This window comes from Artemia franciscana, chromosome 2 (genome assembly GCF_032884065.1).
Source record: "Artemia franciscana chromosome 2, ASM3288406v1, whole genome shotgun sequence".
NCBI lineage: Eukaryota > Metazoa > Arthropoda > Branchiopoda > Anostraca > Artemiidae > Artemia > Artemia franciscana.
The window spans coordinates 23,953,808-23,971,198 of NC_088864.1; the positions used below are offsets into that span (position 1 = coordinate 23,953,808).

The 17,391-nt window shown below is 38.3% G+C and overlaps 2 protein-coding genes across 3 annotated transcripts in view; one reads left to right on the top strand and one right to left on the bottom strand.

Moving 5' to 3' along the window:
* Nucleotides 1–17,391, bottom strand: part of LOC136039085 (transmembrane 9 superfamily member 3-like) — a 93,494-nt gene that overhangs the window by 39,783 nt on the left and 36,320 nt on the right. For both annotated transcript variants that reach the window (XM_065722572.1, XM_065722577.1), the window contains exons 3-4: nt 14,730–14,925; nt 10,611–10,733 (exon numbers count right to left, since the gene is read on the bottom strand). In XM_065722572.1, the coding sequence (XP_065578644.1) occupies nt 10,611–10,733; nt 14,730–14,925 (319 nt within the window). The remainder of the gene's footprint in view (nt 1–10,610; nt 10,734–14,729; nt 14,926–17,391) is intronic.
* LOC136039098 (uncharacterized) lies at nt 1,080–2,117 on the top strand. The gene has a single exon (XM_065722584.1). It carries the CDS (start codon nt 1,092–1,094, stop codon nt 1,980–1,982), a length of 891 nt encoding a protein of 296 aa, XP_065578656.1. The 5' UTR covers nt 1,080–1,091; the 3' UTR covers nt 1,983–2,117.

Here is a 17,391-nt window from a genome sequence, read left to right on the forward strand (position 1 = left end):
AAACCTTATACATTACCAATGAGCAAATTCCATAACTTACAGCCATTGCACGGGGGCTACGGGGGGAGGGGATTGAAAACCTTGAAGGCATGGTTGTTTGAGATTTAGACCAATTTGAACAAAATGACTATTTCAAAACTTTTAGTGGACACATTAGGAGGGATAAGAGCGGGTGGGACGAGGGGCTTGGTTCCCTTTCAATCAGTTTTGTTGCTTAAATGGGAAACTGTAATTTCTGACTTCCAATCGAGTGAGCCTCCTCCAAAGTTTATACGACCACCCCTGCTTGAAAGACCTTGTATGTTAACAATGGGCAACTTGCATAACTTACAGCCCTTGCCCCAGGGGCGCTGTCAACCCCAAAGGCACAGTTGTTTGGCTTTAGGACTGTTTTGAACCATATGGCCATCTCAGAATTTGGATCGGATAAATTTGGGGGAAGAAGGGCTCTTAAAGAGCCCCTAAGTTCTGACAATTGAAGAGGACACTATAACTTTTAATTTGTAATCAAATAAGCCCCACCGAAGTTTATACGACCGTCCCTTCCATTTAAAGTGCCTATGGAAAAAATACACCGAAGCTTTGTGGCTCTTTTACTATAGACAACACTACACCGTTGCCTACGACTTAAGCAGACGAGTAAAACTTTCAGTTTATTTTCTAATGAAGATTCAAAACTATTCAGAGCAAACATGGAGGGAATTTTCCGCAGGGTGGGGAGAGGGCTTTCACCGTACGACAAAAGGAACTGAACACCACTCAACGGCAACGTAAAAGTTGCCAAAAATTACTCAGAAGCTGACTTTTTATCAGAAAAATAATTTTATTATGGTTGGAATGACGTCAATACAGATCGTGATTGTCACAGTAACTTAACTACGATTTGTATTGACACAGGTCGTTGTTGACCAAAAAGTACATCTTCCTATACAAAATGAAGAATGACGCCATAGTTGTGGCTTACAATAATATATGACGTTGAAAATAAAAGCTATGTTATGACGTCAGTAATAATGACGCCATACGTATAATAAAAGAAACATCTAAAAATGCATTAGTATTATTTGATTATAAATAGCGTTAAAGTAAACATGTCAGAAAAACCGAGTCTGCCTCGTGTCTCCAAAGGAAAAGTGGCAAAAACAAAACATAGAAAAAACAAAGATTCCATTTTTGTGGTCAACAGTGATTCCAATATTTCAAAAGGAAGGCAAGAATGGAGTAATTATGATCTTGAAAATCTTCTGATTTTATTAGAAAATTACGGTCTAAGGGAAGTCAATGACAACGATTTCTTGAAGAAAATGTTGCCGGGAAAGACCACTGATTCTCTTAGAACCTATCTTGCAACAATTACTGCAACCTCAAGGCATGTAGAAAATGAAAATGTGCTCAAATGGGACCAAAAACAGGAAAAGACTTCTGTCTACAAGTGGTTAGAAAAACTTCTATTGAAGGGAAGTGAAGCTGATAAAGCGAATATATTGCCACAGGCACTTCATTTCATAGCAAAATTTGAGAACCATTCATTGCCCGAGGAGAGTCAAGGAGTAGATTTTGCAGAAATTTACCGCTACTTGGCAGACTTGTCCATTGGACTCGTCCCAAAAGGACTCAACAGAGAATCAGCAAAGCTTATCGTCGAATTATGTCAGGATTTAGCGTTAAAAGTTGAGACGATCCAAGATCAAATGCGGAGCGACATTAAAAATATTTCAAAAGTGAGAACATGGGATTGCAACACATATCCAAGGATAACTCGAGAAGTTCCTCCCTCAGAAGAAGAGATACGAGAAGTCTCATCCCTGGCCAAGGAAACTCAAGAAGATATCATGCTAAAATTCTTGTCCGAGCCTGCTTTGAATCCATTTGGGCTCAAGCCAGAAACTCTCATGAAGCCATTTTTGCTGTTGAATAGCCATGCATGTCAAGCAGACAAAAATTCTGGAGATGGAAGTAATTCTTATACTCAGTTTAAATAGATTATGGCTACCACGTCCCCAAGTTGATGAGTTCAAAAATTATTTTCGTCGGAAAAAAAAAATTCTAGTTTCCTTTTTGTCCGTAGTAAGTTTTATTGATTTCGGACATGAATAGAACTTAATAATAAGGCATGCTTTTATTATTGTGTCTTCTCTAGCCTATAGTGAGAGTGAGCTTTTTTTAGAAACTAAGAAAAGAGGAACGAAAACATCATCAAACACAGGAACAAAACAAAAAACAAACAAAAGGACGATATTAAAAAACAACTTGACTGAACTATCAGCTTTACCTTTCGCAACAGAACAGCTACTAGTTGCGACGGTCATACCACCGTCATGCAGTATTTCAAAAAGAAGGCAAGAATGGAGTTTAGATGATCTTGAAAATCTTCTGACTTCATTCGAAACGTGCGGTCTAAGGGAAGTCAATGACAACAATTTCTTGAAAAGAATATTGCCGGGAAAGACCACAGATTCTCTTAGAGCTTAACCTGCAACAATTACTGCAACCTCAAGGCATGTAGCAAATCTAAATGTGCTAAAATTAGACAAAGAAGAGAACAAGATTTTTGTCGAAATGTGGTTGGAAAAACTTCGATCGAAGGGAAGTGAAGCTGATAAAGCGAATATCTTACCACAGGCACTTCATTTTATAGCAAAATTTGGGAACCATTCATTGCCCGAGGAGAGTCAAGGAGTAGGTTTTGCAGAAATTTACCATTACCTTGGAAAACTTGTCCATTGTACTCGCCCCCCAAAAAAATCAACAGAGAATCAGCAAAGCTTGTATTGGAGTCACATGGGGATTAAACGAAAAAGTTAAGACGATTAAAGATCAAATGCAGAGCGACATTGAAAATATTTCAGAAGCGAGAACATGGGGTTATAACACCTATCCAAGGATAACTCAAGAAGTTCCTCTCTTAGAAGAAGAGTTACGGGAAGTAAAATCTCTGGCCAGGGAAACTCAAGAAGATACCATGCCAAAACTCTTGTCTGAGCCTGCTTTGAATCCATTTGGGCTCAAGCCAGAAATTCTCATGAAGTCATTTTTACTGTTGAATGGCCATACATGTCAAGCAGACAAAATTTCTGGAGACAGGTACAATTCTTATACTCAGTTTTAATAGATTATGGCAACCAAGTCCCCAAGTTGATGAGTTCAGAAATTATTCTCGTCAGAATAAAACATTTTTTTCCGATTTTCCTTTTCGTAGTATGTTTTATTGATTTTCGGATATGAATAGAGCTTAATCACAAGGCATGTTCTAATTATTGTGTCTACTCTAGACAATAGTAAGAATGAGGTTTTTTCAGAAAATAAGAAAAGAGGAACGAAAACATAATCAAATCTAGGAACAGAACAAACAAGAGCTACAAGCTCATATGACACTTCGGTCGGACACTTTGGTCGGAAGAGCCAAGAGCTCATATGGTATGAGCTCTAGCAAAATTCCAATTAAAAGAAAAATCAGAGACTTAATGCCGGTTGGGATTCAAAATAAGAGCTCTGAGTCACGAGGTCCGTCTAAATATCAAAATTCATTTAGATCCGATCACCTACTCTTAAGTTAAAAATACCTCAGTTTTTCTAGTCTTTCCTCTCCCTTCAGCCCCCCAGATGGTCGAGTCGGAGAAAATGACTTATCAAGTCAATTTGTGCAGCTCCCTGACACGCCTACCAATTTTCATTGTCTTAGACCATCCAGAAGCACCAAACTCGCCAAAGCACTGAACCCCACCCCCTAACTCCCCAAAAGAGAGCGGATCCTGTACGGTTACGTCAATCACGTACCTACGACATTTTTCTTATTCTAACCATCAAGTTTCATCCCGATCTCTCCACTCTAAGCGTTTTCCAAGATTTCCGGTTTTCCCCTCCAACTCTTCCCGAATGTCAACAGATCTGGTCGGAATTTGAAATAAGAACTCTGAGAAATGAGTTCCTTCTAAATATCAAATTTCATTAGGATCTGGTCACCCGTTCTTAAGTTAAAAATACCTTAATTTTTCTAATTTTTCCAAATTAACAACCCCCAGCTCACCCAAAGAAAGCGGATTCAGTCCCGTTACGTCAACCAAGTATCTAGGACTTGTGCTTATTCTTCCCACCAAGTTTCATCCCGATCTCTACACTCCAAGCGTTTTCCAAGATTTCCGGTTTCCAAGATTTCTGTTTTACCCCCTCCAGCTCCCTATGTCCGTGGATCCAACTCATAAGTGGAGAATCTGAGACATAAGATCTTTCTATACATCAAGTTTCATTAAGATCCGATCACCCCTTCGTAAGATAAAGATACCTCAATTTTCACATTTTCCAGTATTTCCGGTTCCCTCTCCACAAACACCTCCCCCAAATGTCACCGTATTTGGTCGGAATTTAGAATAAAAGCTCTAAAGCACAAGATACTTCTAAATATCAAATTTCATTAAGATCTGATCACCCGTTCGTAAGTTACAAATATCTCATTTTTTCTAATTTTTCCGAATTACTCCCCTCCCCCAACTCCAACAAAGAGAGCGGATCCGGTCTGATAATGTCAGTCACGTATCTTGGACTTATTCTTCCCACCAAGTTTCATCCTGATCTCTCCGCTTTAAGCGTTTTCCAAGATTTCCGGTTCCCCCCTCCCCCAATGACACTGGATCCAGTCAGGATTTAAAATAAGATATCTAAGTCACAAGGTTCTTCTGAATATGAAATTTCATAGGATCTGATCACTCCTTCGTAAGTTAAAAATACCTCATTTTTCCTAATTTTTCATAATTAACCCCCCCCCCAACTCCTCCAAAGAGAGCAAATCCATTCCGGTTATGTCAATCACGTATCTAAGACTTATGCTTATTTTTCCACCAAGTTTCATCCCGATCCCTCCACTCTAAGCCTTTTTTCAAAATTTTAGGTTCCCTCCCCCCAATGCCCTCCAATGTCACCGGATCCAGTCGGGATTTAAAATATGAGCTCTGAGACACGATATCGCTACAAAAATAGAATTTCATTAAGATCCGATCGCTCCTTCGTGAGTTAAAAATACCTCATTTTTTCTAATTTTTCAGAATTACCCCCTGGTAGATACCAAGTGCCATAAAAACCAGCAAATGCATGATATTAATAAACAACGTGACTGAAATATCAGCTTTACTTTTCAAAACAGAACAGCTACTAGTTGTGACGACATCATACCACTGCCACATCCATTTGAAATTAAAAGGAGCCATCATAGACATCAGCAAAAAAAAAAAAACAAAAAAAACAACGGATTATTAGAACTGAGAAGGATGAAATAAACAAAGCTTCACAAGCCATTAAGCAGAGATTCCGAAGCAATCCAGTGGTCACGGCAAGACCTAAAAACTGACAAACTTCGCTACGAATAAGATAAAGCTAGCAAAATATGTCATTGAGGGTTGAAGGTCCTCAAAAGCACGGCACAGTTTGCAAACAAGGCTGCAGCCTATTAAATAATGACCCACGTTCAATAGAAACAGGAAGTTTAAGAAGTCGCTTTGAAAAAATGTCAGGTGAGGAATAATCGTTATTTGAAGCTGATCCAAGAATGGTGACTAGCATTTCGGCAAATTTCAATATTAAAAGTTTGTTGCAAGAACAAAATTTGGTAATTTATAAAAACTGAAACCCCTCTAAAACAGTGCCGGACCAAAAATATAACATGGGAGAATTACAGTCCCCCATGTTCTACAAAAGAAAAATCTTATTCCTTGAATTTTCTAATGTCATCCAGTTTTCTACCTCACAATGTAATTCATGTAGGAGATTCATAATTTAATTGAGTTATTCACATGCACATCACTCAACAAAGACAAATTCCTCCATAGAAAGTTGCTCCCGCGTAATATTCTTCCACTGGGAAATTATCCGCGGACAATTCCATCATCACTAGGAATCCCCCCCCTCTTCAGAAAATTTCTTGCTTGCGATTCCGCCTGGAGAATACTCCTTATTATACTTTCATTTGAAGAAAGACAAGTTTTTGTTTAGTTTCTGATCCTTTTTAAGGTCATGAGGGAATCCCGCCTGTCCGGAAAATATCTCCCAGAAATCCCCCCGCCCCAAATATAAAGTTTCTTCCGCGGAAAATTTCCCGAAGGAGAATTTCTCCTCATGGTAATTCCCAATGGAGAATCTCTCCCATGGGATATCCCCTCCACGGCAAAAATCCCCCAGAGAATTCCAACTCTGCTGAAAGTTTTCACGAACAATTCCCCCAAAGCATCTCAAAATATAAATAGGGTTGCCAACGAGAAAGTAAGACACTTCCGTATACGAATTCTGGCAAATTCCCACTATGTAAAATTTACCCTAGATAGTTCATCCCTGGAAACTTCCATCCCAATAAAAATTCTTCCCATAAAAAATCTATCCCCAGGAAATCTCCTTTCCCCTGAAAAACATCGGAATACTTCCCTATAACAAATATTATATGCATACAATGGGCAAATTTACAGTAAGGTTCTCTGATACGCTGAATCTGATGGTATGATTTTCATTAAGACTTTTTTGACTTTTAGGGAGTCTTTCCCCCGAGAAATCCGGTAAATTTTCTCAGGCTCGTAGCCTTTGATGGGTAACACTAAACTTGATAAATGTTATATATTTGAAATAAGTATAATAAGCCAACTCTTTTGATAGATCTATTGATATCAAAAATTCACTCTTTTTAGAGTTTGGGTAACTATTGAGCCGCGTCGCTCCTTACTTACAGTTCGTTACCACGGACTGTTTAATAGCAATCTAGTTATAACCAATATAGTATTTGGTATATGGGAGATAAAGGTAAGACGGACCCAGTAAGAGGTTTTCAATTTCTACCTTTTCTGTTTCTGGGACACCGGAACGAAATTTGTTTCATCGGATTGCTTATTCATCCTCACTACCTTACTAATTATTTTTTCTCCAAAGGGTTTCTAAGAAAACGCAGATTCTGGAAGAAAGATCAAAAGGTCCGTCTTATCCGAAGAGGCTGGCAAGACAGACCAACAGAGGGAGTAAGACAGACCATCATTTTCGTAATCATCTTCAACTATATATCTCATATAAACATATGATGTACATATTTATCAATCGAGTAATAATGTATGAATCAAGTAAAATGTCCGCATTGGCTCATTTTAACACACTCAAACCAGAAAAACTATCTTCAAATGTGTGAAGTGACCCTCTGCCTTGCCGTTCTTCCAGACGGGATAGGCTTTGGCAGTTTCATCAGAACGTCCTCAAGACTGACCCTTCCCTTTTCAGGCGTCTCTTGAAATTTATAAGAGGGAAAAATCCTCTTCCAAAAGAGTACTGCAATCTCGTCTTCAATCTTGTCTTTCACCAAGACCTTTGCAGGGTTCGGACAGGTCGGTCCGTTTCAAATTATAGGCTCTGTCCTATTTTTATAGGATTTCCCGGGCCCAAATATAGGCCAATTATAGGATTCGGAAGTCCTCGGGATCAGATCTGTGGTAGATGCCTGGTCACATAAATTACCAAATTTCATCCCGATCCCTCCAATCTAAGCGTTTTCCATGATTTTAGGTCCCCCCCACCAATGTCACCAGATCTGGTCAAGATTTAATATAAGAGCTTTGAGACCCGATATCCTTCTAAATATCAAATTTCATTGATATCCGATCACCCGTTCGTAAGTTAAAAATACCTCATTTTTTCTAATTTTTCAGAATCAACCAACCCCCCCCCCCAAACTACCCCAAAGAGAGCGAATCCGTTCTGGTTATGTCAATCATGTATCTAAAACTTGTGCTTATTTTTTCCACCAAGTTTCAGCCCAATCCCTCCAATCTAAGCGTTTTCCATGATTTTAGGTAACCCCAAACTCCCCCCAATCTCACCAGATACGTTCGGGATTTAAAATAAGAGCTTTGAGACACGATATCCTTCTAAATATCAAATTTCATTGAGATCCGATCACCCGTTCTTAAGTCAAAAATACCTCATTTTTTCTAATTTTTCAGAATCAACCCCCCCCCCCTCCCAACTACCCCAAAGAGAGCGAATCCGTTCTGGTTATGTCAATCATGTATCTACGACTTGTGCTTATTTTTCCCACCAAGTTTCAGCCCAATCCCTCCACTCTAAGTGTTTTCCAAGATTTTAGGTTTCCCCCTCCAAACTCCCCCAATGTCACCAGATCCAGTCGGGATTTAAATTAACAGCTCTGAGACACGATATCCTTCCAAACATCAAATTTCATTAAGATCTGATCAACCGTTCGTAAGTTAAAAATACTTCATTTTTCTATTTTTTCTGAATTAACTCCCCCCCCCCCAGATGGTCAAATCGGGAAAACGACTATTTCTAATTTAATCTGGTCCAGTTCCTGATATGCCTGCCAAATTTCATCGTCCTAGCTTACCTGGAAGTGCCTAAAGTAGCAAAACCAGGACCGACAGAATTTGCGATTGCTATGTGTCACTTGGTTAATACCAAGTGCCATAAAAAAAATATGCTACAATGAGATTAACCGAACAGACGGACCAAAGGATGATGAGGCGATAAACGATAAAAAGCTGATTCCGACAATCTTCCATGCAGGAGGGCCAACTTTGCACTTATATCAGGGACATCAAACTTACGAATTATCTTACCATTGCTATACCAAGGGGGGAGATAAAGTAAAAATTTACAATATCTGAAAAAAAAAGTCTGAATCTGATTAAAATCATTTTTCTTTAGAAGGGGATAAAGACAAGATAGATAAAGGAAAAAAATTGATCACAGAATGTAGCATATAGCCTACCCAGTGCACGTCTATTATACTTCGCTCGATTAGCAACTATCTTAGAATAGCCCATTTGAATAACTGGGCCGTATTCACATCAGCCAGCCAACGTTCAGCCAGGAAACACCTAAGTCGCAAGAACTCCAGTCTCATTAAGCAGAGACTGCTAGCCTATATACTGATCTTTGCTCATTTCGGACAAGCCCAACATGACAAAAAACAAAACATAGGCTACTAAGTCAAAACAACAGCATAGCCTAGGCAGAAGCAGCTTACTAAGCCCAACACAAAGCAATAGTTAAGTTCAAAAAGCTCAACAGTTGTAATTAATTATCAATCTACACCAAAAGACAGAAAATTGCAAATCATGAGCTATGTTCTTAGTGCTCTTCAGCCGAATAATAGGAATAATAGGATTTTAGCCAAAATATAGGCATTTTATGGGAGTGCATTAAAATATAGGAATTTATTGGAATTTATAGGCGAGTCCGAACACTGCCTTTGCAATAGAATATGACGTTATCCTCTTACCAACTACTTTGACAAGAACAAAATCGCCTTCTTCGATTCCTTCCAGTCTTAAAGAAACCTCACCATCCTCCTCATTGTCTCCGATGTGAAGGCTCTCGTCACTTTCGTATTGCTAACCACGAAGTCTTCCTCCTCATCCAAGTCAGCCGTGATGTTTCTTTTTGCTGATCCCTTCCGTCCAGCTCGGCTTTTCTTCTTTGACTTCTTGGCTTCTTTTACTTGATGTTCTGCTTCAAGGCGCTCTTTTTCTGGCGCGTCAGTGATAATTTTGGAACAGAGCTTATTGCGTCCTCTAGATTTCTCTGAACAGGGTCCAGCTCTCAGGAACGGTCTGACGACTTCTGGCGTGACAGCCTTCGAGGCCATGTCGGTGGTTAATGGTTGGCGGTCAATATGTTGGAGGGACCTGCTTCAGCTTCATCTGAACTAGTAGTAGAGAGCATTTTTGCGCTTTCTCGGGGTTCCAGCCTGTCCGACAAGTAGGAGATAAAAATTCATGGTCGCGGAACACATCCCGGTTGAAGGGACAGATCACACTTTTCTTAAGCCCGCTCAGGATATTCTCAATTGAGAAGGCTTTTAGAAATACAGCACAAACAAGTGTACCGATGTCGCGGATCGAGATTCGTTTTAGGGCATAAGCGTTTTGGGGCATAAACGAGAAGGTCTTGGAGCATAAACTTGTTACACGCATCGTTGTTATCGCTTAAAAGGACCAAACACGGAGATGTCAAGAGGCTGCATCTTGTGGCTACAGTGGGGTGGCAATGTGAGGACGTCGATTTTCTCTTGGCAAAAATTGACAACCTCCAGTGAAATATATGATTCTTGGTTGTCAAGGATAGGTAGGATTCTCTCTTGAGATCCGCAGTTGGCATGCTTGGCGAAACGCTGAAGACCGTCTGGAAATATTTCCGACGTCATCCATCCTGATTGCTGGGCACGACCATCACTATCAGGAGGCAGACTGTTCAAGAAATTATCTGGCCAGCTCACTCGGGGAATGACAAGAAAGGGTGGTATAGCTTGACCTATTGCATTCGCACAGCCTACCACCATAACAAGAACTCTTCTTTCACCAGATTTGACATGACCTATTTGTTTCAGCCCTCTTGGTGCCATCATCACAAGTCTGTAAGCTAGAATAGAGGTAAAAGCATATTTGTTGTCCCACACATTGCCTATCCCCCTATGTTGCATGCGGTGAATGCAATTCTGAAAGACCAACAAATAGTCTGGAGCTCAATAGCTCATGTTTTAGAAGAAAGGGCGAAATATTATGTTTGGCGTTTATTATTTTTATTATATCTTCGCAAAATATCTCAGCTATAGAAGTATTTAAGAAACATACCCCAAACAGGAAGATCATCGATGTACATTTGATACCAATAGTGGTTCTTTACAGCATAGATGAAGGCACGCAAAGATTCTGAAGTTAAAGTAATTTCACAATAAGCAGTTTTCGGCACATCCTCTAGAAAAAAAAATCTCTTTAAGATAAACGAAAAAGAAAGTAGAAAAATAAAATAAATGAAATGTTAAATACAATGCAAAGTAATTTTTGAATATTTATCAGAACAGTTCAATCTAAAATTTGGAGAGAAACTACGGGTGATTTAAACCATATTCCAATGTCCGTTCCATCAGAAGATAAAAGATCAGGGTAATACCTAATTCAGTCTTTTTTTTGTTTTGTCTAGCCTCAAAACTCAAAGTGTCTGAAAATTACCTTCAAGTCAGAGTTTCTGCCATGGAACAAAATACTCAAATTGGCTTTTCAGAGGACAGACATGCAAATTTTCATGCAAAAACGGTAATCCAGTATCATGATGAATCTTAAAAAAAAGGTATTTGAGTCTTTTTCTTATAACTGATTGGTCATTAGAAGAACTATGGAAAATTACCTTGGATATAAAAATGTACAGGGAACAAGGTGACCAACAAATTACAAGATAAAAAAAATACACCTTACCGAAATTGAAAAAAAAAGGCCCTACTGAATTTCAATTTCTGAAAGAGACATTTAGACAGGGATTCAAAAAAAATCTTCCAGATATATCCCTGGTTCTTGGAATATATGGCGTTGCACAGAATTCGTTCTTTTCCTCTATGATCTAAACCAATAGGATAAAATCACATTCCTCGTTTGTATATCTTTTTTATCTCCTTTCCGTAGTCCACTTTAAGACGTAAAAGGTCTAGCCATTATATAAAAATCAACAATGCCAACTGGGCCGCCCAACAAGTTCTTAAAATTCAATGACCAAAATGAAAACGACACTCTTTTTAAAGAAGGAGAAAGGTTTGAAGCAAAATATAGATATTATCATTATTATTTACAATTCATTTATTGCCATAAAAAAAGAAAACAATAGACGGAGTAATAACTAAAGACAAAACAAAATAGGAACTAAAACACACAATTGAAAATCCAAATACATGACGAAAAGCAATTCATTACATACTTTACATTAACAAGAACAAAATATTGCGAACAAGTTGACAAACATAAGTGATGAAAATCCTTTTGAAAACGGTTAAAGATTTGTTAATATTGATGATTGGGTTTGCACGGTCATACACGTGGATAATTTTACGGTTTCTTGTTCAAGGAGGCAAATGCAAAAGATATATGACAAATCTGAAGAGATTGAACGTAGTTACCTTTAATATGTAATTGAGCAAAATTTCCAAATTGGAGCAATGTTAAGTAGATGTGAAAGGGCTATGGCGTTGTAGATGGATACTAGAGGTGACGATTGAAGCGCAGTTTGCTTTTTAAGATTCCAGCGTATGAAATACTAATTTTACGCTCAGCGTAAGATATCAGCAAACGGCGCGTGTGGCCAATAGATGAGCCGATTGGAAGGCCTAGGTATGTAATGGGGTCTCCGGCTTTAATAAGGGAACCGTCCAGACTTAGGAGAGAAAAATACACCAATTGAACTGAACAGCTTCGGTTTTCTCAGGATTGAAAGACGGTCCAATTTTTGCATACTCATCTTTGAAGATTTTGAAATTCTGTTCAATGCACTGGATCTTACGACTAAGATTCAAGATATCATCAGCATAACAAATAATAGACACCTCGATTCCCCCAGGAATACATGCAAGAAGACAATTTTTTCAAAGCGTCCAGGACACCCTTATTGGACAGAGTAGGGGAGGTGACAGCTCCCTGTCCACTCCCTTTCTTAATGGGGATGGGGTACTAAGGAACCACAAGTATATTCGAGAAATTCGATGAGTTTGGCCTTACACGAGAATTAATGGAATTGTATTGGGACTGATGAAGAGCCGACTACAGGAGTAAAAGGGATGGGAGCTTTAAACGAACTCTAAGATTCTTATATAGATATCTGAGAATACGGACAGCTGACGGGTTTAACACCTCACTTTCGGAGATCCAGCGAGGATCAGACTTTTTCCCGACGATTCAGCGTCAGCAAGGGCAGTAGAAACTGCGTTAAGAGCATGGGAACAATCAACATAAGGCTGAAAACCGAACAGATTAGGCAGAACGTAATATTTCAGTCTTAGCTCATCAATGACAAGAGCTAAGAACTCATATGGCACTTGTGACAAGGCCGGAAGAGCCAAGCGCTCATATGGTATGAGCTCTAGCAATATTCTAAGAATCAATAGAATGATTTAAAAGGAAAATCAGAGGCTTAATGCCGGTCGGGATTTAAAATACGAGCTCTGAGTCACGATGTCCTTCTAAATATCAAAATTCATTAAGATCCGATCAGCCACTCGTAAGTTATAAACACCTCAATTTTCCTGATTTTTCCAAATTAACATCCCCCAGCTCCTCCAAAGAGAACGGATCCATTCTAATTATGTCAATCCCGTATCTAGAACTTGTGCTTATTCTTCCCATCAAATTTAATCATGATCTCTCCACTCTAAGCGTTTCCAAGATTCCTGTTTCCCCCCTCCAGTCCCCTGTTTCCCTGGATCCGATTCGTGTCGAAAATGGAGCATCTGAGACATAAGATCCTTCTATATATCAAGTTTCATTAAGACCCGATCACCTATTCGTAAGATAAAGATACCCCAATTTTCACGTTTTCCAAGAATTCTGGTTTCCCCCTCCAACTCCATCCCATGTCACAGGATCTGGTCGGAATTTAAAATAAGAGCTATAACGCAAAAGATCCTTTTAAATATCAAATTGCATTAAGATCCGATCAACCGTTCGTAAGATACAAATAACTAATTTTTCTAATTTTTCCGAAGTACCCCCCCCCCCCAACTCCACCAAAGAGAGTAGATCCGGTTTGGTTATAACGGTCACGTATCTTGGACTTGTTTTTATTCTTCCCGACAACTTTCAACCTGATCTCTCCGCTTTAAGTATTTTCAAGATTCCCCCCCCCCCCAATGACACTGATCCAATGATCCGATCACTCCTTCTTAAGTTAAAAATACGACATTTTTTATAATTTTTCAGAATTAACCCTTCGCCCTCCCCCCCAACTCCCCCAAATAGAGCGAATCCGTTCTGATTATGTCAATCACATAATCGGATGTCAATCACGCGTTTTCAAGAATTTAGACCCCCCTAACTCCCCCCAATGTCAACGGATCCGAACGAGATTTAAAATAAGAGCTCTGAGACACGATATCCTTCTAAATATCAAATTTCATTGAGATCCGATCTCCCGTTCGTAGGTTAAAAATATGTCATTTTTTCGAATTTTTTCGATTTAACCGGATTTAACTTGGTAGATACCAAGTGCCATAAAAAGGATCTCGAAAGGTTTACAGAGTGTAGTAGAGACGGTGATGGAAGGAGGAACAATTCGAATCCGAATTTCCTTCTTTTTGGGAATCAGAGTTAGATCACCGATGCAGAACGAGGAAGGAACAATACCTGTACCAAATATTGGAATTTGTGTATTGTTTCATATTGATTGGAAATTCAAAGTGAGAAATCATTTAAATAAGTTCGAATTTAAAGTCTATACTTAGAGGAAGAAGATCCAACATATTCTTCTTTCTTGGATGTCTTCATGTTAATAACAGTTTCAGAAAAAAAAATAAAATAAAAAATAAATGGGAGGCACACTGCACGAGGAAAACAATCTATATAAAAATACCCAAAATAAAGGAATTAAAAGTGAAAATCGTGATCCTGCATTACACCTCCACGCTTTTGACAACCCAAGTCACTTTGATCTTTCTGAGGAATTCTTTATTAGGTTGCATAATATAAAATATAAAATTTATTATTATTTTTTGATGATTCTTGGGATAGCTTTATTAGAATCTTTTATATTTTGCATTTTGAAGGTTAGTTTTTTATTTATATTTTTTCGTAAGCTATAAAGCACCAAAAACGGCTTGGCAAAGCTCCTTGCCGAAAGATATCCTTTTCGTTTCTCCGTTCTTTCCATGACTCAAATTCCACCTCGCACGTTTTTGACTTTCACTGTTTTGTTTTTCAACAATTATTATGCATTACCTTTGAACTGCACTGCAAGACCACTATACTCCAGCTCTACTCCCTGCAATGCTTCACTAAGTGTCTCGTGATAATGTCCAATCATTTCTTTTGGTCCTCGGCAAAACGGTAATGAAAAATAACCATAAGTTTCTTGACGATTGGCATATGGACCTATTGTATTCATCCAAAATACAACTTCTTCTCCATCTTGATACTAAAAATATAACCAGATTTCCATTAACAGCAGCTTCTGGGCTAGAAAAGTCAAATATATATATTTTCAACTATATCAACTATACTTTCAGTTTGACTTTATTTATATAGTTCATGATGGCACCATCATACATGTGCTATATTACTGTTTTGGATCAGGGCAATTTGGTAAGTATATCAATTGAAATTTTGACAATATCAAAGGGAACTCATATAAAAATTCATGAAAAAGTCGTGACAAAAAAAAGTATCAAGTCTGACGGCAAAATTTAACAGCTTCCTAGATGTTGTACAATAAAACCCCTTACTTTTCCTTTGTAGATTCTAGATATACAACTTTTACAGGGTAGATCATTCGACATGATCTAAATCGCCCCTTGTCCCATCAAAATGGAATCGGACAATGTACTTTAAACTTTGTCTGGAATTGTATTTCCTTACTGTCTAGACTTCCAGCTTGGGAGTTCAAATTGCAATGCTGGGTCAATACTCCAAAATAGTATCAAACAGTTCGTGGTAACGAACTGTAAGTTTGTTACTTTTGAACAACCCGGCTCAATAGAAACCGAAACTCTAAAAAACGAAATTTTTGAAACAAATAGATACACCAAAAAAATCTGATTTTTATGCTGATTTTACATATGTAAGTTTCATCAAGTTAAGTCCTACCCATCAAAAGCAACGACTTTGAGAAAATTTGCCTTATTTTTGAAAAATGGGGAAACTCCCTCTAAAAGTCATAGAATCTTAATGAAAATTACACAATCAAATTCCGCGCATCAGAGAGCCATATTGTGTAAGCTATCTGCAAAACTTCGAATTTTGTATTTTTACCAAAAAGAAAATCACGGATGCGTGTTTATTTGTTTTTTTTTTCGTTTGTTTTCCCAAGGGGCGATCGGATCGACCCGGTGGTCCTAGAATATCGGAAGAGGGCTATTTTGAATTGAAACTAGAGGTTCTAGTGCCAACCAAAAAAAAACTGGAGGGCGACTAGGCCACCTCCCAAGCCACTTTTTTCCCAAAATCGTCCGATCAAACTTATGAGACAACCATTTTGTCCGTCATAGTTGAAAGGCCCAATATCTCTGCCTCTTAGTGTAACTTGATCCCCCCACAGCCCTAGGGTAAAGGTCTTGCCCATTGTTTACGCATAATATTTGTTATTGGGATGTATGCATACATTTTTGGGTTGGGGGGGGGAATTTGCTGATGAGATTTTTTCCACGGAGGATTTTTCCATGGGGAGGGAAATTTCCAGAGAGTGAAGTTGTCAGGTGAGATTATACACAGCGGGAATTTGCCAGAATTCTTTACAAAATTCGTTCTATATGTCTTGTTTTCTCTTTTCCGTCTCAATTTTACGCGCAGAGTGGTTAAGAGTAATTGTCCGGGGTAAATTTTCACCGGGATTGAATTGTCTAGAGGATACTTCCATGACGAGGGGCTTTCTCCGTGGAGGTGAGGTCAGATTTTTAAAACGATCAGACAGTGACATTATTTAAAAATGATCAAAAATGAAATATATAAAAAAATTCAACCAAAAGTAACGAGTAACATCAAAACTTAAGACGAACGGAAATTTTACATTTTTGAAGGGGGTTGCCCCCTACTCAATACCTCGCTCTTTATCCTAAAGTTGGAATTATTTCCCAATTCTTTAAGAATGACTCCTGAAACACAAGGGCTGTTTAATTAGAACAATAAGGCGCTTTTTTAAAAGTACTAAAAAATCCTAGCGTAAAGAGCGAGGCGTTGAGGAGGGGGAAACCCCCTTCATATACGAAATAATTTCTGTTCATTTTAAGTTTTAATGCTGCTCCTTGCTTTCAGTTGAAAAAAACTTTTTTTATTTAATTTAAGCATAAGTACCAAGTACTCAACTAAAATTGTAATTAAGCATTACAAGTACTAAAAATTGTATTAAGTACTCAAAGTAAACTATACTTAAGGACTTGGTACTTTAGTACATACTTAAGTACGGAAGTACATGGCTTGAAGGTTTTTTTTTTTTTTTTTTGCATGGTAAAGAATATGGTTAGGTCACCAGGAGAGACACTGGCATTAGTTGTTCCATTCTTTCCAGTGAATAAGTGAAAAGAAGCTCAATTCTTTTTTTTTTGGGGGGGGGGTACCATTTTTGGTACCCCCCCCCAAAAAAAAAAAAATTCGGTAACCCCCCTCCGAAAAATAATCCTGGATACGGCCCTGAGTACCACCCACAAAAACTCAGCTTCAACCATATTAGAACTTTTACAGCAAACAAAGCGCAAAAATTGGCATCTTATTCATTACAATAATATACACTGTCTAAAAATTATACCAGTAGTTTTTCATAGCAGCTTAATTGGGTAAACATGACGGGTAACGTAACAAGCATGGCTTATCCAACTTTTATGTCAAATAGGCTTTTCTACCTATTCCAGAATTTGTTTTTCTTATGTTTTAGTCTGAACAACGCATTAAG